The following is a 23,579-nucleotide window of genomic DNA, read 5'->3' on the forward strand; positions in this document are numbered from 1 at the left end:
TTTACATAAGCTAATCTCATTTGATTCTCTCTCTCTCTCTCTCTCTCTCTCTCTCTCTATATATATATATATATATATATATATATATATATATATATATATATAATAATGCTCATATGTGGTCATGTTGTTAGGTGTGGTCGTGTGGCGGAATTTCAGAATACACTAACAGTGTTAACAACATGCACCATCAGCGTAAGGGAAACACACCACAATGAAATGCAAAAAAAAATGCCAAAAAATATACCATATAACTCACCAACCCCAATGGTGTATTTCCGAACACTGTATGGTGTTTTTACTCACACCTAATGGTTTGCTGTTGGTGATGCGTACCTAATTTGTGTGCATTTTTTGTGGTGCATTTCCTGACGTTGATGGTGTATATCTTACTTAACTATTGGTGTATTCTGAAATTCTACCACACGACCACACCTAACAACATGACCACATGTGATCACCCATATATATATATATATATATATATATATATATATATATATATATATATATATATATATATATATATATATATATATAGGGGCATGATCACAAGAGAACTAGTCTCCATGTGATAAATGTGGACTATATGGACCAAAGATTTTGCAAGATCAATGGGTAATTTGTGGCTGATTTTCAATTTTTAAGCACATATGGGCAACTTAATAACTACTAAGGGCAAATCAGTAAATTAGGAACCCAATAATTAATCCCGAAAATACATTGTACACACTACACACACAATAACAGGTTACACACCATGACCAACACGGGCGAGCATAGGCTCCCAAGCAGAGTCAATAGACTTGTTAAGTAGTCTCGTTAGACTCACGGGTCCATTGAACCCGTTGAAAGGAACTGTGATCTTGCTACCAGCTGGACGGTGAACAAATAAAATTAGAAATATGTCGCACAATCCACATAAATGGGATGCACAATCCACAACAACAAATTGCACAACTCACACCACTGCGTTGCATAACTAACACAACCGACCCTCGTGATCTTTCCACCAACTGAACGGAGAACAAATAAAATTGAAATATGTTGCACTACCCCACACACGGGTTGCATAGTCCACAACAACGGATTGCATAGCTAACACCACTGAGTTGCACAACTAACACAACCGACCACGTTATATATCCTCTAGGCTCTAGCTGGACGGAGAACAAGTCTAGTTCCCCTTGTTGCTTGATGTGGGTAGTCTAGTTCCTTTCTTTTATGCTAAGATTATTTTGATCTAGCTCTTTATTTATAATAATTCTGAAGTAATTAGTCTAAACAAGCGATTCTACTACGAGGGTGGTTACAAGGGGTTTGTTAGTTTATCCTAAACAGAACTCATCTTCCTGATTTTCTTCTGGTGGGTTTGCGTGATCTTCGTCTCCTGGGATCGTGTTTCCTTCGCCGGGGTTGCCCTTGTCATCGAGTCCGACTTGCGTGCGACTCATGACGAATACTTTTCCGGAGGCACCGTAATTTCCTTGATCGTTCGTGCCCCCGCGTTGGTCCGTGGTCATAGGGCGTGAGCTTGAGGGTTGAGTGCAGTGGAAGGCCTTGTGCCCTTCTTTCCCGCAGTTGAAGCATCGTAAGGGGTTCCCCATGCAGTCCTTGCCCCTATGGCTTTGGTGGCATTTTGGGCAAGGGAAGCCCCCCGTATTAGTTTCGTTGTTTCTTGGGGGTGGCCTCTGTCCCGCAGGGTTGCTTGGCCTCGTGTTGGTGTCGGTTCTCGTTCTTTTCATAGGTGGTGCCCCACCTCCGGTGTTCCTCTTTCGAATCTGTTCTTGGAACCCCACGTTGTAGTAGTTGGATCCGATAGAGATTGGCGGCACTGGAGTAAGCTTCGTTGAGGGTCCGGGGCCCGCTTACTACTAGTGCTTTTCGGGCTTCGAAGTTGAGGCCCGATATAAACCTTTCTATTTTGGTTGATTCTGTGGGGACTAGTTCTGGTGCGAAGCGTGCCAGTTCAAGGAATCGTTTATGGTATTCCGTGACGGTAGTCGTTCCTTGCTTTAGGTGGAGGAACTCTTCATGCATAGATGTTTTTACGTGTGTTGGGTAGAATCGTTCTCGCAGTCGTGTTTTTAGGCTTTCCAAGTTGAATCCTGGTTCTTGTCTGTAAGTGGGTCCCTCGTGGATCCACCAAAGGTCGGACTCGTGTCCGAAGTAGAACGAGGCTATCTCTACACGACGTTCTTCTGGGCATTCTACCAATCCCAGAATTTTGTCGAAGGTCCGTATCCATTCTTCGAGGATGGCAGGATCTTTTTCTCCACAGAACATGGGTGGTCGATGACTTGAAACTTGTCGGGCGACTTCTGAGTTTGTGTTCGGTGGAGGGGGTGGCGGTCTGTTGTTGCAGAGGGCTATGTCGCTTAGTGCTTGGGCGACTTGGGTGAGTTGCTGTAGGGTTTGAGTCAGGGGGTCGTGTGCTCAATCCAAATATATATCAAGAATATCACAACACATACAAATTCCAAATCTAACCTAGGGCTCTAATCCCACCCAAATTGTCAAAATCATATTTTATGTTTAACATTAAGAAATATCAAGATTGTCAAGAATCATCACATCAATATCAAGAACCTCTTTTCAACATCAAGGTCATTAAGATCATCAAGAACACACATAAATCATCTCATCAATCATCAAGATTATATCACAAATATCATAGAGGAATCCATCAAGACACAAGCATATAGAAGGAGTCAAAGAAGGAGATTATAGTGAAGAAAATAGGTTTTGTTGAGACATGGGTTACCTCTTAGCCTTAATTAATTTCCTTGGCTATGAAGGGTCTTTCTTTAAGATTTCTTCTTTCTTGATTTCTCATAAGGGAATTTTTGGAACTTCTTGTGTGGTGAGAGATTATTGTGGTGTGTGTTCTAGGTGCCCCTTATGACTATATATATATATATATATATATATATATATATATATATATATATATATATATATATATATATATAAGAGTCCTAATTAGGGTCTAAGTGGCAAGGGTTTGCTAATTCTATTTCTTATAGAACTAAGGGATTGGTTTTAGGGATAAAGGCCCATGGACTATGGTGGACCCCTTTTTAGCTAATTAGTGGATTTTAACTCCCTTTTTGGGCTGAGTAATTGTTTAATTAATTTGGTTTTAGGGGTCGTAACACGGGGTGTTACAGTACCCCTGACGACATCCAAGCGCATATTGCTACTGTTCTAGGAGTTCGACGCATGGTGGATCTTGGCAAATACTTAGGATTGCCGTCATTCTTGGGACGCAACAAATCCTCAGCTTTCCGGTATATTGAGCAGAAAATTCGTGAACGTATCCACTCTTGGCAGCACAAGTTTCTATCGCGGGCGGGTAAGGAAGTTCTTTTGAAATCGGTGGCACAGGCAATGCTGATTTTCACCATGTCAACGTATCTTATTCCTAAACAAGTTTGTGAGAGACTGGAGCAGCTTATGAATCGATATTGGTGGGCGCTGAATGGGACACATGACCGTGGCATCCCGTGGCTCAGTTGTTCACGGCTTTGTTGAGCAAAAGCGGCGGGCGGCTTGGGGTTCAAACAACTTCACGATTTCAATGTTGCCTTACTAGCAAAGCAGGGCTGGCGATTGATGGCCAATCCAACCTCCCTTGTCTGTCGCGTTTTGAAAGCGAAATACTTCCCAAACGTTGATTTCTTAAATGCTCGATTGGGACATAACCCCAGCTACATCTGGCACAGCATTCTTGCGGGGCAGGCTCTTCTTCGCATGCGGTCGATCCGTAGGATTGGTGATGGAGCGGACACGAAGATTTGGGAATGGCCATGGTTGGCAGGTGCGGGGAACCCTTACCTTCATACCAGTTGCGTGCCTGAGCTTCAGGAGGCGAGAGTAAGTGGCCTTCTCACTAACGAAGGCACTTGGGATAGGGAAATTATTCGTGACGTTTTTGCTCCTGAAGATGTTCAGCGCATCCTTGCGACGCCAGTCTCACCACACTTAAGCGATACTTGGCGATGGAAGGGGGACTTACGAGGCCTCTACTCTGTTCGAGATAGCTATCGTGTACTCACTGCAACGTCGACACCGACGGACAATCAATCTGGTTTTGTTGAGTGGAAGAAGCTATGGCGCATTAGAGTTTCCTCCCAAAGTGAAGAATCTGCTATGGCGCTGTGCACGTGGAGTGTTGCCAACACGCGAAACACTCAAGGCTCGTCGAGTATGGGCTGGAGGCGGCTGTCCTTTTTTGTCCAGCTGATTATGAGACCCTAGAACATCTTTTTTGTACATGTCCAGTCGCACTTCATCTATGGGGAGCTGAGAGATGGACGTGCTACAAGGTGGGAGTTTTGCAAGCTTCTTAAATACAGTGGTTAGGGATGCTTCTTCTTTGGACATCGTTAGACTGGCTGCTACAACTTGGGTGCTGTGGACGGCGAGAAACAAGCTGGTATGGCGGCACGAGGAGCAAACTATTGTTAATCTGCATCGTCAGGTTGACATGTTAGCTTGCCTGTGGCAGGAGACTCTTTCTCCACCTAGAGCTCATAGTCTGAACAACATCCCAGCTCAGATTTGGTCTCCACCACCTGCAAACATGCTAAAGTGTAATATTGATGCGGCAGTGTTCGAGAATGGAGCTGGTTTTCGGGCAATAATCTGCGACCACATGGGCAGCTTCGTGGCTACATACGGTGGCCGACTTGAATGCGGGCGTGACCCGTATCTAGCAGAGGCATTATCTGTAAAAGAAACTCTAACATGGTTGAAGTCCTGTACTTTTAATAATCTTGTGTTAGAGTCTGATTGTCTTACTTTTTGAAATGTTTTTAATTCATCTTGTTTAGACAATTCATATGTTGGTTTAGTTGTAAAGCAATGTCGTTGGATTGCTAATGACATCGGGAACGTAGTTGTTCGCCATGTCAGAAGGTCAGCGAACTGTGTCGTTCATGTACTAGCAAGGGCGTCGGAGTCTTTGTCTGTCCTACGGTCGTGGAGGCCTGTATTACCCATCTGTTATAATCATCAATGCATTAGTATTTTTCAAAAAAAAAAAAAAAAAAAAAAAATATATATATATATATATATATATATATATATATATATATATATATATATATATATATATATATATATATATATTATAGGTTCAGGTTTTTGTGAGAGCTGGTCTTTCCGTGCGGTCAGTGCGGCATACACCATTAGGTATGCATAAATGCACCACACAGTGTTCGAAAATACACCATTATGTGTGGTGTATTTTTTTTTTTTTTTTTTTTGTGGTGCATTTTTTGGCATTTCATTTTGGTGTATTCTCGAACACTATATGGTGCATTTATGCATACCTAATGGTGTATGACGCACTGACTACACGGAAAGACCTGTTCTCACAGGAACCAAAATCTATATATATATATATATATATATATATATATATATATATATATATATATATATATATATATATATATATATATATATATATATATATATATAAGGAAGGGTTCAAGTGAAAAAGAAGCTGCAGCTGAAATGTGCGGTTGCATCTCAGCCATTCATCAACTCATCTTTTAAAAAAAAAATTGCTACATGCGATCCACAACAATGCGCACTGGAAGGCACAACAATATGCTCTGGAAGACATAACAATGTGCTCTGGAAGACATAACAATATACACTAGAAGGCAAAAATGTGCACTGTAAAGCACAAAAATATACAACAACTATTGAAAAGACTAAATTTAATATATGATCTTCAACACAAATCATAAAAAAATCACAATATTCAACTAAAATTAGTAATTAGTGATTCATTCAAGATTAAATGTCCTTTAATATATATATATATATATATATATATATATATATATATATATATATATATATATATATATACATATATGTGCACTGAAACTCTGGAAAGACAAAAATGTGCATGGTATAGTTTAAAGGTTGAAGGTACAACAATGTGCTCTGCTGGTGTGGCATGCACCATTAGGTTGGCATAAATGCACCATAAAGTGTCTGAAAATACATCATTATGTGAGGTACATTTTGTGACATTTTATTCTCGTGCATTTTCGAACACTATGCGCTGCATTTATGCATATCTAATAGTGCAAACCGCATGGGAAGCCCTGTTCTCATTGAACCAAACTACACACACACACGCACACACACACACACACACACACACAAACAGATATATATATATATATATATATATATATATATATATATATATATATATATATATATATATATATATATATATATATATATATATATAGGGTTGAGTTCAAATGAGGACAACAATATATAGAGAACTGTGAGGACAAATAATGGGCACACAACAAATTAATACCAGGCACACAACTTAATACATAATGGCACACAAGAATAAATGTAAACATCATGTTTCGAACCCGGACTCTATAAATTAACAAATCTAGCACGCGACATACAAACTGTGGCACACGACTACATTCGGCCATGCACACGACATACCGACTAATGGCACACACTATATTTGTCTTCACAGTCCTCTATAATATACTTGTCCTCATTTGAATACACATCTATATATATATTGATACTGCTAATTCTACGTAAGCAATATAAAATAACACGAGACCAATTAAAGCAAGTAAAATCTTTATTGATCTCGGTAAAGGCCCTAAGTACAATCTACTTGGCTGCTCTGAGTACCGACTGACTGCGGTCGGGATTCTCTAACAACAACCTATCGATCGTCCAAAAGTCCTTTACACTGTAGCCACTGTGGGTATTTATAGCCGCTATGCCGGGGACAGGATTCCAGCCGTTCGGCATGCCCTCCACGTAGCCACCACGTGTCATCCTCCCGGGTGCCATGGCTGTCGATGTAAAGAGCCGCCACGTGTCCGTTGTCAGCTCTTTCGCCAGAGGGCTACCGCTCGGTGGTCGACACCGTCGCTCGGGCAACTCCCGGCCATTCCCGACCGGGGTCTTCATGGAAAAAGCCCGACCTGCCACCTGCAAAGATCACAAGAGAAAGACAAAGGCAAGTCGGTCGTGGTGGAGCTTATCTCGGTCGGGATATTCCCTACCAAGAGCCCCCCAGCCCGGGCCTTTTTGATCAGTCGGGAAAAAACGGGACGGGATGAAGAAGCCCAACCGTCAGCCACCAAGCCGACCTGCCAGCTGTCATTCCTTCCTACGCCACGTGTCGGCCTCTGCCGGCCTCGGCGATCCCATCCGTCGCCTCGGATTCAGCGCGGGTCGTGTCAGGCAAGTTGGCCCATTTCCCGCCTAAATGCCCTCCTATAAATAGGCCCTTGAGGCCCTCATTTGAACTTTCCTCACTCTTTTGCTTCAGTCGGTATCCTCTAAGAATCCCGAGCAGAGCATCTCAGCAAGGCGATCAAGCAGAGCAAAACTTCAGATCTTCTTCAAAGTTTCCTCACTCGGTAAGCTCTTAGTTCTTTGCTCTTTGTTTACTCTCCACTTAACGTAGAAGTAGGATAGCACTAACTTCGAGCTAATTCCCCGAACCCTGTACTAACTCCCGACCGACCTTTAGGTAGAACTATGTCGGACTCGGATAGCCAAAACGCATCGATCGCGGATTACGACGAAGAGGTCGAGCACCTCAGCGACGAGGAGGTGGACATCATGTCCTACTCCCCCGAAGCTATCAGCCGACCGGGTCCTTCTCCCGAGCGGGCCGCCGCACAACACACGTCGTCCAGCTCATCCGGGTCGTCGAGCTCCAGCTCAAGCGGATCGGGGAGCTCCGACGAGGAAGAAGAAGGAACCACGTCGGGGAGACAAGGATCCCCGACCGAAGGCGTTAGGGAAACGCCCACTCGGGTGGTTGGGGACCACCCGAGTCCGGCCCCTGAGCCGACTGAAGAGGACACGGCCGGGCCAGCCGCCCCAGCCGTCGCGGAGTTCGAGTTCTTGAACAGCGAGAACGTCGAACAGCAAATGAGCCTGCTTACCAAGGGCGAGGCGGCTAGGATCGCCGAAAGGCTCGTGGGTCGGGTAGAATTTGACACGAGCCGGCAGCTGGGGAACGTCATCGATCGGCATCGGGGCAAATGGATCGGGATGCACTACGACTCCCTGATGGCCCCGATCGCCATTCCCTTCACCCCCCTCCTGAACGCCTTCTTGGCCTATTACCGGGTCGTCCCGGCCCAGATCTGCCCTAACGCCCACCGGATCCTCGCCTGCTTCCCGCAGATATGCGCTCGGCACGAGGCCGAGTGCACGATGGAGTTGTTCAACTTCATCTACCAGGTCAAAGTCCTCCCGGGCAACTATGGAGGTGGGTTCCTGATGTTGCAGTCCCGGGCCGATATGTGCGCGATCAAAGGACTGCCTGGGAACAACAGGGGGTGGAAGAACAGGATCTTCTCCCTCAAATACGACCCTTGGATCCTCCCGGTTGATCGCGCTTGGAGCACCCACTTTCGGAAACAAGTGGTGCCGGTCGAGACGCAAGCGCTGAGGGACACGGTCAGCCGGATTTCGAGCGAGGTGCACGAATACACAATCTTCCGGACGGCCGAAAGTCTCGAGGCGGCTCAACTCCCGCCCCCCACATACGAGCTGCCGGAGAAGTACCTGCCCGTGCCGATGGGCGTGACGGTCGCCAAGCCGTCGAAACGGAAGAAGAAAGGTTTAGCTCGAGCTGTTCCTCCCGACCTAGCTTCGTTTCTTGATCTAACTAACTTAACTCTTTTATTGCAGCCATGGCAGAATTCGGCGATGAAGACACCGCCCTTCCCCCGCCACGAAGATCTCCCTCGGCGGGAAGAAGAAGGCCAAGACCAAGGCAGCCGGGGAAAAGGAGATTCCCACTGCCCGACCCCTGAGTGCCTCGACCGTGTCGACGGGCGAGGGCTTCATCGTCGAGCAGCCTGACGTCTTGGTCACCCGGGTGGAGGTCGCCCGGGGCAAGGAGAAGGTCGCCGTCCAGGGCGCGACCGAGGTGGGCAGCCTGAAGCGCCGCCGTGAGCAGCACAGCCCGAGCCCTTCGGTCGGGCGAGAGAGGGAGCCTACGTCCGTGCTGGCACGGATCGGCAACGCCGCGCCAGCCCGAGTGGACCTGGGGAAGATGACCCCGACCCAGGTGGCTGAACAGATCGGCCACGACCTGGCTGAGGTGAGTTTCCCAACTTATACTTTCTCTGCCCAAGCGTTTTTGATCGGGCTAACCGAACGTCTCTTGTTTTGCAGATTTCCCGGGCCGCCCAGCTCCTACAAGGTCGAGCCATGCTGGCCGAGGAAGCTGATCACCACAAGAAGACGGCCGCCCGTCGCTTGAAGGAGATCAAGGACCTCCAAGCCGAGCTGGAGAAGACCCAGAAGGCCCTGAAGAAGGGCGACGAGGAGCGGGTTCTTGCCGAGAAGGTCGCCAGCCGGGCGATCGGAGAGGCCAGGGAGCTGAAGGCTCAGCTCGAGAATCCGAGCGAGCTGGCGCGGGCAGCCTTCAAAGACAAGGACTTGGGCTCGGCCTTCCTCACTGCAGCCCGGGGAACAGAGATCGGGGAAGAGCTGATCGTCTCGTTCGGTCGCTGGGGCTTCACGGCCGGGAAGCGGAAGATGCTCGAACGAGTCCGTTCTCGGTTGGAACAGGCCCTGGACGGGGAAGACCTTCAGCTGGTCCTCTCGGCCTTACCCCCAGACCTAGCCGATCCCGGTCCTTCTCCGTTCGCCCCAAAAGCCAAGGCGGCCGAGCCTGGAGCGTCAACGGCGGCCACCCCGAGCGGAAAAGAACCGACCGCCGGAGCTCGGGAGACGAAGAAGTAGAATAGGCTCCTTTCTTCTTCTTTTTTTGTAAAGGCCCATTGATCGGGAGCCCGGTCCCGAATTGTACCGGGCAACTTTTTGCTTGTTAATAAAATTCGTTTTTGCTCTAACTCGTGTTATTCGTTCTTTCGTTTCCTTGCTTTCAATTTGCACACACCGATCATAATCACTCGACCACCTGGCCTCTAGACCCGGTCTCGTAATACTCGGTCCGTTCAACGCCCGACCTACGACCTTATGGCCTGGTCGTGCGTTCGATATTTCGACGTCTGAGGATAAGCCTCTACGGTCGGAGTGTAACCGAGTGACGGGCCTGCAAATACTTCCTTATCCCAGCCCCCACACTATTGTGCGCTCGAGGCACGAGTGGGTGCAATAGTGGACAGAAGTTGGACGGATCGGGGAATAATGCTGAGAGCTCCTGGCTTCCCCGATCAGTGGCATGACTTGGGTGTCCGCCAATGTGGAGCGCGTTTTGACCGGTCGATAGATTTCGCCCGGTTGATGAATGTCGAACTGATCTGCATGTAACGAAGGTGAAAGAAAATAACCGATCGGGCCGCCGCATACAAACGGTCGGGCAATCATCGATCGTATATACATTAAACTTTCCCGCTCGCAGGCGGTTGAATTAATTTTACAACCATAAATTTACATAGAACTGACGACCGGGACTAACTCGCAGGTCAAGCCCCCACTTCGTCTAAAAATACAAAAAATAGGCTAATGCCTAAAAAGAACGAGGTGCTCGGAATTCCAAGTCCCCTCGATTAGCCGACCAGTCGTTGTCTCTAGTCGGTATGTACCCGGCCGTATGACAGCATTGATGACGTACGGCCCTTCCCAGTTCTGAGCTAGCTTTCCGCCCTCTAGAGGTTGGCTGGCCTCCCTTCGTCGTAGAACGTAGTCTCCTTCTTGAAAATAACGAGGGTTGACCCGAACATCTTTAGAACTCTTGACGCGCTTTTGATACTCGGCTATGCGTCGAGCGGCTAGCTCTCGTTTTTCCTCGACCCCATCAAGGTCCACGGCCATCGCGTGCTCGTTCTCTTCCGCATTATAGGTTCTCTCTCGATCGGTCGGAATCCAGGCCTCAATCGGAAGTCGGGCCTCGGCTCCGTAAACCAGGGCGAACGGGGTCTCCAAAGTAGCTTCCCTCGGGGTCGTCCGATAAGTCCACAAAACATATGGCAACTCATCGGCCCAACTACGACCGGCCGAGTGTAACTTCTTTTTCAGACCTTCCAATATCGTCCGGTTAGCATTCTCCACTTGTCCATTTCCCTGGGGGTAAGCGACCGACGACCGGACGTGAGTCGTCCCGATCGTGGCCAAGAAATTCTGGAAGTATTGGCTCACAAACTGGCGACCGTTGTCGCTAATGAGATGCACGGGCACGCCAAAACGGGAAATGACATTGCGCCAAAGGAAGCGAGCACATTGCTGAGATGTGATCGTGGCTAAAGGCTCGGCTTCTATCCACTTGGAGAAGTAATCTATGGCGACGATCACGAACTTTCTCCGACCGGAGAGCTGAGGAAAGGGTCCCAAGATGTCTACCCCCCACCTTGCGAAAGGAATTGCGGTCGTGACTGGCTGGTAGAACGTTGCCGGTCGTCCAGGCATCCGGGCGTACAATTGGCACGTCTCACATTCCCGAGCTAACTTTTCACAGTCTAGCTGGAGGGACGGCCAATAGTACCCGATCAACATGATACGACGGGCCAGGGATCGACCTCCTTGATGTGAAGAGCAGATTCCCGAGTGTAGCTCCTTCATGACCAACTCAGCCTCAAATGCGGTCAAGCAACGCATGAGGGGGCCTCCATACGATCGCCTGTACAAACGACCGTCCAAGACTTGGAACCTTGGGGCTCTTAGCTTGGCCTTTCCAGCACGCTGCGGGTCGTCGGGGAGGCTATCGTGCTCGAGGTACTCCTTCAGATCGGTGATCCAATTGTCATCTACCGGTTGGATGGGATTGACCGGTAGACGGTGAATACTGTGTCTTGGGATCACCACGATCCGAGCTATCTTCGAAATGTGCTCCGGGGCGTCTTGGGCCAGTTTAGACAAGATATCCGCATCGGCGTTATCCAACCGGGGTATGTGTCGGACGGTATACCCCCGGAACTGAGCGAGCTTTTCCATGGCAAGGTCTCGATACAACTGCAAACGCTCACCATTGACTTCATAGTCCCCGAGGACTTGCCCGACCACGAGCGCGGAATCTGTCTGAGCTCGAATGTATTCAGCCCCCAAGTCCCGAGCGCACTGCAAGCCATTAACGAATGCTTCGTACTCGGCCTCGTTGTTGGTTGGGTGGAACTGGTACATAAGAGCAAAATAGATCTTGAATCCTTCCGGGCTCGTGACCACCACTCCTCCTCCTGCCCCTTTTTTGCTACTCGACCCATCTGTAGCCAGCGACCACCACTCAGCCTCGGGATCCGCAACCTCAGGAGGCCGGGTATCCCGGGCGGTGCACTCAACCAAGAAATCCGCAAGAGCTTGACCTTTAATAGCCGGTCTTGGTCGGTATTCGATCGCGTACTGGGTCAACATTAACGCCCATTTGACTAGGCGACCTGATGATGAAGCAGTTCGGAGGACTGGCCCGATCGGCTGGTCGGTCAACACGCGAATTGCTCGACCTTGGAAGTAGGGAGCCAACTTCTTCGCGGCGATGTAAAGGGCGTAGACGACCTTCTCGAGTCGGGAGTACCGGAGCTCGGGACCATGTAGCGCGTGGCTTACATAGTACACCGGTCGCTGGACCCCTTCCGGATCGGTTCGGCACAGAACTGCGCTTACTGCACGATCGGAGACGGCGAGGTACACGTCTAGCTCCTCTCCGAGCTCGGGCTTTGAGAGCACGATCGGTGACATGAGATACTCCTTCAGCTCGTCAAAAGCCGCTCGGCATTCTTCGTCCCAGACGAATCCATTAACCTTCCGCAATACCTTGAAGAAAGGTAAAGCGCGCTCGGCTAGCTTGGAGAGGAACCGGCTGAGGGCTGCCAACCGACCGGTCAATTGCTGGACTTCCCGAACGGTGGAAGGTGGCTGCATATCCAGAATCGCTTTTACTTTGGCCGGGTTAGGCTCGATTCCTCTCTTGGTCATCATATAGCCGAGGAACTTGCCGGTCTGAACCGCGAATGTACACTTGGTCGGGTTCAGCCGCAACTGGTACTTCCTCATGATCTGGAAGCACTCCCGAAGGTCCCGAGTGTGGTCGGATGGGTCCCGACTCTTGACCAACATATCGTCGATGTAAGCTTCCATCGTTCGGCCCAGCAGATCAGCAAAGAGCATGTTGACCATCCTTTGGTAGGTCGCTCCTGCGTTTCGGAGGCCGAACGGCATCACTCGGTAACAATACAGCCCATCCGGGGTCACGAAGGCTGTCTTGCTCTCATCTTCATGGTGCATCATGATCTGATGGTATCCCTTAAAGGCATCCATGAAGCTCATTAACTCGGCCCCGGCCGTCTCGTCGACCATCTGATGAATGCTCGGTAGAGGGTACGGGTCAAGCGGACAGGCTTTGTTGAGGTCCGTAAAGTCGATGCACATCCTCCATGCTGGGGGCTTAGGAACAAGAACAATATTTGCCACCCACTCAGGATAGACCACCGGACGGATGTGCTCGATCGCCGCCATCTTTTTGACTTCTTCTCTTACAAACTCGCGGCGATCGGAGGAGAGGTGTCGTGTCTTTTGCACGACCGGCTTAGCTGCGGGATCGACGGCCAATTTGTGACAAATGACCGACCGATCGATCCCGGGCATGTCTTCAGGCCCCCATGCAAAAATATCGGCGTACTCCCGGAGCACGGCCAGAACTTCCGCTCGGAGCTCGGGAGTGAGGGCTCGGCCAATCTTAATCTTCCTGTCCGGGCGGTCCTCGGACAGGGGAACTTCTTCAACTTCCTCGGAAGGCTCAGGCTGCTCCTTCCGTTCGTTAACCTCCTCTTTGGCTATGGTGTTCACCCGGGAAGACGGACCGGAGTCACGTCGATTAACCGCTCGGGTGTAACACTTCCGGGCGGATTGGACATCGCCACGAACCACGCCGACCCCGTTGGGGGTGGGGAATTTCATGCATAGGTGAGGCATGGAAATTATCCCACCGATCTTCATTATGGCGGGTCGGCCCAAGATAATGTTGTGGACGCAGTGGAGGTTGACCACAACAAATTCCAGCTCCGTTTGGATCGACTTTGGAGGCGTGCCGATCTCGACCGGGAGCGTTATTTTTCCCTCGGGGTAGATAAGGGCCCCGGTAAATCCCGACAGTGGTACACCGACCGGAGTCAGCTCCTTCCTGTCAAGGCCAAGCTTCTCAAACACGTCCAAGTATAGGACGTTCACACTGCTGCCCGTGTCAACCATAACCCTTTGGACGTCCGTCCCCTTAACGTCGATCGTGACCACGAGCGCCTCCATGCCGTGGTCGCTGCTGCTAGGTTGGTCCTCAAGGGTGAAGGTTATGGGCTCCATCTTCTGCCTCTTCCCGGTCTCCCGGGAATCCACTATTGCGACCGGGCAATTAGTCCGCGGTCGGGAAGCATCTTCCAGCCCACCAAAAATGACATGGATGGTAGGCTTTCCGGACGGGCGGCTACCGGACGGAGGGTCGGGATCCCGCTGGTCATCATGACGACCATCCCTTCTGTCTTGCCCAGATCGATCAGAGTGGTGATGAGAGCGTCTATGACCCCTCCGATCGGCGCTCTTGTTTTCCTCTCTCTTCCCCACACACTTGTCCAATTTTCCCAAATTGAGCAAATCTTCCAATAATTGGCGCAAGTGGGTACACTCCTCGGTGTCATGGCCGGCGCATCGATGGTAAGCACAGTGCTTACTCTTGTCAGGGCCGTCTCGATCGGGATGGGGGAGTTTGATGAGATTGCAGGACTGAGCGTACTGCATGGCCTCCGCCACGGATCGGTTTAAGGCCGTAAACTCGCCAGGCCTGGTGCGGGATCGGGGATGGTCATCTCCCGACCGATGTTCCGCCCGGCCGGCCGGTTTACGAGACGAAGAACCGACCTCCTGCAAGTGCTTGACGGCATTCGCCTCACCTGCGTTGGCGTAATCAGTGACCCTTCGGAGGGCCTCCTCATAGGTGGTCGGGGGGTGGAGGATAAAATCCTGGTACAGATACCCCGCCCGGAGGGAGATGTGAAGCATGTGAGTGGCGGTCGCATCGTCCATAGGCTCGACCTCCCCGACCGCCGCTTTCCACTTGATGAGGAAGTCAGTCAAGCTTTCCCCTTCTAATTGCTTGGCCTTCTCGAGATACATGTAGGACTTCCTCACCACTTTGGAAGTGATGAACTTCCTTACAAACTTGATCGCCAGGGTCTCAAATTTGTCGATTGACCCCGGCTGCAGGGTTCGGAACCATTCTGCCGCCCGACCAGTAAGCGTTGAGTAGAAGGCCCTGCACATCACGGCGTCTGAGACGCCCTTCAGCATCATATTGCTGAAAAAATCATTCACGTGAGCCTCCGGGTCTGTCCGACCGTCGTAACTCTTCTCTCCCGAGACCTTTAAGTCGAGCGGGTAAGGCTGAGCCATTACCGCTGCTGTGAAAGGCGTTTGGTGTAGGGTCGATCGGTCGGCCGGGGGTGCTGTAGGATACGCACTCCTGAGCTGCGCAACTTCCGCCTGGAGGTTGTAGAGCAATCCTCGGGTTTCGTTGAGCTCGGCGGCTTGAGCGGCTTGGGCTGTATCCCGAGCGCGTCGCCGTCGGTGAGATCTCGACCCGCTATACCCGGATGAAGCCTCGTGGCTAGCTTCCTGCATTTGTACGTCCTCTTGCCCGCGGTTCGGGTCTTGGGGTCCCAAACGCTGGCGCATCTCCGGTCGAAGACGATCAAAAGCTACCGCTCGGGCAACCTCTTCAGGGTCCTCCGCTTGAACGGCCTGAGCTGGTGCCTCCATCGCATCAGCACCCCCCGACCCCAACCGCGAATGAGCCGAGCGTCGAGCCCGGGAAGTGGACTGACGCTGCGGCTCTACTTGTGCGGTCGGTTGTACTGGAGGGGCGGCGGCTGGAGCTGTATAAGCTGGCGTATAGGGTGGATAACCAACCGGGGAAGTGTAGCACATTGGTTGGCCTGGCCAATACCCGTACGGTGGAGGTGGGACCGGATACGGATAATGGGCGGGATACATCATCGGCTGCTGCTGGTATGGCAGACCGGGTGGTGGGTATCCCGGTTGTATGTAATTCACCGGCTGCTGGGCGGCCGGGTATGCATTTGACGGATGTGGTGGTGAGAGATTGAGGTTGAGGTCCATCGTCTGACCCTGCTGTTGGGTAGCATAGTGGTCGGAGGAGCTCGCCGCATCCGCCTGGTCGTCGGCAAAGTTGTTGTGTGCCCACGGATACATGTCGATATGGTGATCGGGTGCTCGTCAAGACGTTGGTTTCTTGCATGGATCCCCACAGACGGCGCCAAAATGATACTGCTAATTCTACGTAAGCAATATAAAATAACACGAGACCAATTAAAGCAAGTAAAATCTTTATTGATCCCGGTAAAGGCCCTAAGTACAATCTACTTGGCTGCTCTGAGTACCGACTGACTGCGGTCGGGATTCTCTAACAACAACCTATCGATCGTCCAAAAGTCCTTTACACTGTAGCCACTGTGGGTATTTATAGCCGCTATGCCGGGGACAGGATTCCAGCCGTTCGGCATGCCCTCCACGTAGCCACCACGTGTCATCCTCCCGGGTGCCATGGCTGTCGATGTAAAGAGCCGCCACGTGTCCGTTGTCAGCTCTTTCGCCAGAGGGCTACCGCTCGGTGGTCGACACCGTCGCTCGGGCAACTCCCGGCCATTCCCGACCGGGGTCTTCATGGAAAAAGCCCGACCTGCCACCTGCAAAGATCACAAGAGAAAGACAAAGGCAAGTCGGTCGTGGTGGAGCTTATCTCGGTCGGGATATTCCCTACCATATATATATATATATATATATATATATATATATATATATATATATAATTGCACTCAGGTGCGAATGCTTCGCCCAGGAGCGAAATAGGAAAGAATTCTATCCGTCCACGTGTCCAGATCTAATGGATGAGAAACACTAATTTTTTTTTTTAAAAGCGCGGTGCCATTTTCGTAAATAATTGAACATTGAAGTGCAAGTAAAATGTAGTACAAGTGCATGCAAAATGTATTATAGGTGCAAGTAAAAATTTACACTGAGCATCAATACTAAGTGCACCTATAGTTATAAGTAGTTGCACCTATAGTTCTAAGTAGTTGCACACATAGTTATAAGTAGTTGCATCTAGGTGCATGAATGTTTGCGAGTGGTTTTAAGGGGTATTACTACCCGCTGAACTCAGATCAATGAATGTTAACAAGGCAAAATTACATGCACTTATAGGTGAAAGTAGGTGCACCTATAGTTATAAGTAGTTGCACCTATAGTTATAAATAGTTGCACCTATAGTTATAAACACACCCAGGTGCATGAATGTTTGCGGGAAGTGAATGCTAACAAGGAAAAATTACATGCACTTATAGGTGAAAATAGGTGCACTTGTAAGTGATTTTACTTGCACTTCGATGTTCAATTATTTACGAAAATGCCACCGTGTTTTTTTTAAGATATTAGATCTGGACACGTGTCGCGCGCTGATTCGTTCGCATATTCCTTCCTGGGCACTTATTCGCACCTGAGTGCATCCCTCTATATATATATATATATATATATATATATATATATATATATATATATATATATATATATATATATATATATATATATATATATATATATATATATATATATATATATATATATATATATATATATATATATATATATATATAAGTGTATTCAAATGATGACAACTATATTATAGAGGACCGTGAGGGTAGATGTAGTTGTGTGTCATTAGTCTGTATGTCGTGTCACATTGTTAATTTATAGAGCATGAGTTCGAAACCTGATGCTTACATGTAAGCTAGTGTGTCAGTGTATATTAAATTGTGTGCATGGTACTATTTTGTCGTGTGCCCATTATCTGTCCGCACAGTCCTCTATATATTGCTGTCATCATGTGAACGCAACCCGTGTTCACATGAGGACAGTGATATATAGACGACTGTGCGGACAAACAATGGGCACACGATACATTAGTATCATGCACACAATTTAATATACAATGACACACAAACATACACGTAAACATCAGGTTTCGAACCCACGTTCTATTAATTAATAAATCTATGCACACGACATACGAACTATGTTACACGACTACATTAGGTCATGCACACGATATATAGACTAATGGCACATGACTACACCTATGCACACGACATACGAACTATGTCACACGACTACATTAGGTCATGCACACGACATATAAACTAATGGCACATGACTACACCTATGCACACGACATACAAACTATGTCACATGACTACATTAGGTCATGCACACGACATACAGACTAATGACACATGACTACACCTATGCACACAACATACGAACTATGTCACACGACTACATTAGGTCATGCACACGACATATAGACTAATGACACATGAATGCACCTATGCACACGACATACGAACTATGTCACACGACTACATTAGGTCATGCACACGACATACAGACTAATGGCACATGACTACACCTGTCTGCACAGTCCTCTATAATATATTTGTCCTTATTTGAATATATATATATATATATATATATATATATATATATATATATATATATATATATATATATATATATATATATATATATATATATATATTCAAATGAGGACACATATATTATGGAGGATGATGAGCACAATTATGGTTCATTGGATCTTAATAATGAATGGTGTAGATTGATGGTAATTAATAGATTAGCCATATGTTTTTTTTTTTCCCGCGAGTATATATATATAGATGATTAGGGGGCTGGGGTATTTGTGTAACTTTAGATATGTTTTTATTTTTGGTGTGTTTTTGTTGCCTGACTTTTACTCTTCCCCTACGCAAATGCCGGTTGTGTGTTCCCCAGTGTCTCTCTCTATCCTTTTTCAGTTTTGTTACTTTTGTATCCCAAAAGGTTTCATCTATTTTCTTGCCTTGGAGCTCGACGTTATTGTTCATGGTAGACCATGGCATCCCCCTGCGAAGTAAACGTACTGGAGGCACATTAGAGGCTCCGAGACTAGGTCGGTCACATATTTTTTCTTTGTTTTTTCTCTTTTTTTTTTTCCATGTTTTGTTTAATGTTTATTTTTTTCCTTATGCTTTATTTGCGTTGTTTGCTATGTTGAATCTTTGGATGTGGTTGCATGTGTGTTCTTGATATCTGCTTTGCCGAATTGCTCAATTTTAGTCTATAATTTTGTTAGGGTTTAAATTCTTAATATTTGATTTTGTAGTGTTTTTTGATAATTTGGGCGTCTTTGTGGCGGGTGAGCAACACGCACCACATAATTAGTGTGTATTGCTCGCACGCCACACGTTCTCACGAATTATCTCTGTAGAGGCAGTTCTTTCCAAAAGTAATTTTCTTCTCCTCCTTTCTCTTCCTCTTATCTCCATGATTGGAGATGTCCTTACCAAGTATTCAATTTCAATTACTATTATGATTTCAATGTTTAAACCAATCATGTGGCACCTTGTAATCCAAATTCAATTAAGGGATTAATTAAGAAATTAATCATAATCCAATTGCTAATTTAATTCCTTAAATTCCTGAAAATTCAATAGTCCGGGACTAGTAATTGACTAGTCAACCCAAAGTCAAAAGTTGTACCTTAAGCTTTGTGAGTTGTTCCCTTGTTCCCTTACACATTTCATCTTAGTAAGGGTAAATGAGACATTTCCTTGACAATAGTCTTTCAAGCTAACCTAGGAAGACACATTTCATTTCTTCAATCATAAGCCCTCTCTCTTCTCTCTAAAAGCTAGTTAGCTTTCTCTCCAAGCCACACCTAGGGCTACCAAGATCTTTCAAGTTTGCTTTCAAGATTCTACCTTTCATACTTTTGAGCATCTAGGAGGCTAAGATCTAAGCTCCTCTTGTGTTTTTAGTGTTTTCTAAGGTATCTTTTTATAAAGGTGAAATCTTTATGTTGTTTTGGTGTGTTCTTGAAGTGGGTGTGGAAAGGGAACCTTGTTGGGAGACTTGTGGAGTGTTGTAAGTGAAGGATAAGTCTTCAAGAGGTAACCCATGCTCTACAAAATCTATTTTGTTTACCTATATGATGATTTCTTGGATTCTACATGTGTTTTGCTATGAAATGTGAGTGTTTATGCATTGTCTTGTGAAAATGCATATCTAGAGCTTGTGTTTAGGGTTCATGTGTGTCATTGCTTGGCTATTCCTTTTATTCAAGTCATTTTGTTGTATTTGGTGAGATTTGGCATGTTTTGGACTTGAATTTGAGCTTGGTGTTGAAAATCCCCGAAGGGATTAATTTGGTGTACAGGTATGTACCCGCGGGCGGAACGGTGGGCAGTGGCCTACCCGCCACCCCAGCCGCGGCGTACAAGGTGGCTTGTGGGTGTGTACCCGCGTGCGGAACCACGGGTGGGGGTCTACCCGTGGGCCCACCCGCGGGGTACATATGTGGCTTGGGCGGGGATTTGTTCCCCGTGATTCTTTTGACTCGGTATTTGGTCTTTTGACTTCCCGATGTTCTTTTGTGGAACTATTTGAGTGTCTTCTTGATATTTCGTATGTCTAGAACTATATGGTAGGGATCCATGTAGGTTTTGGTGTCTTGAATCGTGCTAAGTGTTCAACATTGTGATTCGTTGAACCGTGATGAGTCTTGTGTGTTCTTCGGAACTATGTTTGGTTTACCCGTTTGATAAGCATGCTAGTTCAGTGTTTAAATGCTAGCGTGTGTGTTGTTTGTCCTTTCCTATTGGTTGATGATGACTTGTGTTAATCGTCGTTGTTGTTGGACGGTGATCCATTCCTTGATTGAGTAAGGTTTTATATCTTCGTTGTGATCTGTTGATTGATTCCTGTTGTGGTGTGGTGTGTGTGGCTGTACCTGGATTGCACGATTAATGGTATGGGACATTAGTCACCAAGGTACGGCAGTGGTCCTCGTGGTGGCCATGACGTGATTATGGAGTTTGTGACCTGTGTGTCGGGTTCACGTATTTCTTTGGAGGCATGTGTTGCCATGTGTGTGATCGGTACCCTCGTGTACTATGAAATCGGTGGTTTTGTTGGCGGTTTGTCGGCGGATGGGGACGACGGTCCTCGGAGGAAAATGGTTGGACTTGGTGTACAGGGGTCCTGGAGGTAATTATTGGAACTAGACATAAGGTTGGGGTAGCCATAAGGTTGGAACCAGGCATAAGGAAGGCATATCAATTCGTGATGGGTGATGTCACGAAGGCTTGTGTAGCTGTTGTTGTGTATTTCTCTATTTTGTGACGTGTGATGCCACAAAGGCTTGTGTTGCCAATGGGTGTGTCCTTATTCTCTTGTGTTATGCATGTCGGGTGTTAATCTTCTGTGTGATGGTAGATTATACCTTGAGCCGTTCTTGTGAGTCGTTATTGCTTCTTGTCGTATTGGGATGTGTTCCCTTATCTTTTGAGAGTGTATTGAGTCTTGTGTTGATCTTTATCTTGGCTTTTGAAATTGATATATACTATATCCCGTTTCGCAAATGATTTTGTATATATATTAACTACCTACATATGATATTTCACATGTATCGGTGGGTTACCAGCATCATTCGCTGACCGGGCGCTGTCCCTTATTTTATGTGTTTCTTTCAGGTGATGAGTAGACGAGAGCGCGGTCTAGAACCTGTTAGCTTAGATCTCTTTGTTTTGAGATGTTGTGGCCTGTGTGCCAATGTTAGACGCTAGTACTCCTATTTCTGAACGAATTTAGATTGTGAATTATGCAGATGTTTTGCCTGTGCGTTCACCTTTGGGTGGGCGCGACATAGCACCCTTTATTTCCTATTTATATAATCTCTATTTAGTCTTCCGCTGTGTATGATGTTTTGGCTAGTTATCTGCATGTTTAAGATTTAATGTAGCATGGAAATTAGGGGGTGTTACAAATCAGCTTAGTATATTTTATAAGTTAAAATCAAATTGCTTCCCTTAACATGGGCTGGCATAACATTAAATGAAAAATTTTAACTAACATGAACATACTCGTAATTTCTTTTTCTTTCATTGTCATCATCTTTCTTAAGGAAGAAACTCCTACTAACTTCTAAGGCTCTGTCTGGCATGCCTAGCTTAAAAGCTAGTAATCATGATTGAAAACATCGTTAGGCGTTTCTTGGACGCCTAGGCGTCCGTATATTTTTTATTTTTTTAAAAAAATTTTATTTAAATTTTTTTAATTTTTTAAGACTTGATAATTTTAAACTATTTAATAATGTTAGTGTTTTTATTTTCTCCAAAAACCCCAACATATAATTGGCAATATTATTATGGCAAACTAAGATAGGGTTTAACTTGGTGTCAGTTTATTCCTACAGAAGATTGATTGATCAGGTTCATCAACAGACAGACTGACACTGAAGATCTGATAAAGGAAGATGTTTCCAAAATGCTGAACGCGGTTTAAGAAGACAGTTTTGGATAGAATATCAGCGGATCTGTTTTGGAAGGTATGGACCGAATCTTTAAGATTGCATTCTTCACAAATTGTCCTACCATCTACAATCAAAGATATTTTTGGAGAGTGTTCTTACCAAGGAAGAATAAGTATCCTTATTCGGTCAAGAATTAGGGTTACGGTTTTAAGAAGACGAAAACACTCCATGCTACACAGAGACACATATCTTTGATTATCATGTCTCTTCTCAAGACAATAAGTTCTTGGTGATTATGATGAAGAACTTGAGAAGAACTATCGTTGCTTAAACGAAAGGACTCGAAGATCACTCAGTTGTGGGAACAATGTGGGACTGCGTCATTGAAGCGGACTGCATCAGAGTTAGCTTTGCAATTGAAGGGATTTCATTGGATTTCTGCATGCATGGCTCTCCGACTTCAACAATCCATTAAACCTTTGTAGACTGGGTACGTACCTTGTCTGGGGCACTTGGGTGAGATTGTTGTTTCTATATCTTTGTACATTGGATTATGAGTTAGTGGATTGGACGCCTCGGTGATCGTCCCCCAGATGTAGATACACACTGTATCGAACTGGGTAAACATCGTATGTGTTGATTTATTATCTTCTCTAGTTTTTCCTCTACAAACTAATCTGCAATCTATCTAACTGACTGACAATTCACGTCTCCGAATCAGTGAGTTCAATACATCAGTCAATTATCTCTAATAATAATCTTAAACTGAGGAAATGCAAAATTACAAATAATTTAATAATTAATACTAAAATATTAAATATTAACCTAAAAACATTTAGAGTTTGAACTATTTAGGGTTATTTTGCTCAAAACGATGTCATTTTGAGTGAAATAACCCATTTAAAAAAAAAAAAAGAGAACAATAGATAATCGGCTGACTAGGCTGTAATTTTGCATATTCTCTTTTTAGATAGATTAACAGAATTAAGCAACTGTCAGAGATTACTGATTGATTCAGTTACGAAGTCAGTCAGTAATAATAAATAGTGGAGAAGATGTAAGAGAAAGATAAGAGCACAAACCCAACGACACAGAATATTTACCCAGTTCGATACAGTGTGTATCTACGTCTGGGGGACGATCACATAGGCGTCCAATCCACTAAATCATAATCCAATGTACAAAGGTAGATATACAATAATCTTACCCA

The 23,579-nt window shown here is 46.4% G+C and overlaps 1 protein-coding gene across 1 annotated transcript; it reads left to right on the forward strand.

The window, feature by feature from the left end:
- Positions 1–7,560: 7,560 nt before the first annotated feature.
- Positions 7,561–22,401, forward strand: LOC109163791 (suppressor protein SRP40-like). Its single transcript, XM_019312495.1, has 2 exons — positions 7,561–8,003; positions 22,329–22,401. Exons 1-2 carry the CDS (start codon positions 7,561–7,563, stop codon positions 22,399–22,401), a joined length of 516 nt encoding a protein of 171 aa, XP_019168040.1.
- Positions 22,402–23,579: the final 1,178 nt, after the last annotated feature.

The sequence above is a fragment of the Ipomoea nil genome, unplaced genomic scaffold (assembly GCF_001879475.1).
Source record: "Ipomoea nil cultivar Tokyo-kokei standard unplaced genomic scaffold, Asagao_1.1 scaffold3043, whole genome shotgun sequence".
In the NCBI taxonomy this organism is placed as follows: Eukaryota; Viridiplantae; Streptophyta; class Magnoliopsida; order Solanales; family Convolvulaceae; genus Ipomoea; species Ipomoea nil.

Bases quoted from the DNA above. Each gene is read 5' to 3' on its own strand.
- LOC109163791 (XM_019312495.1), top strand. From the start codon at position 7,561: ATGTCGGACTCGGATAGCCAAAACGCATCGATCGCGGATTACGACGAA. The intron at 8,004-22,328 runs GCTCGTGGGTCG...TTGATTGATCAG, and splicing joins GCGGCTAGGATCGCCGAAAG to GTTCATCAACAGACAGACTG.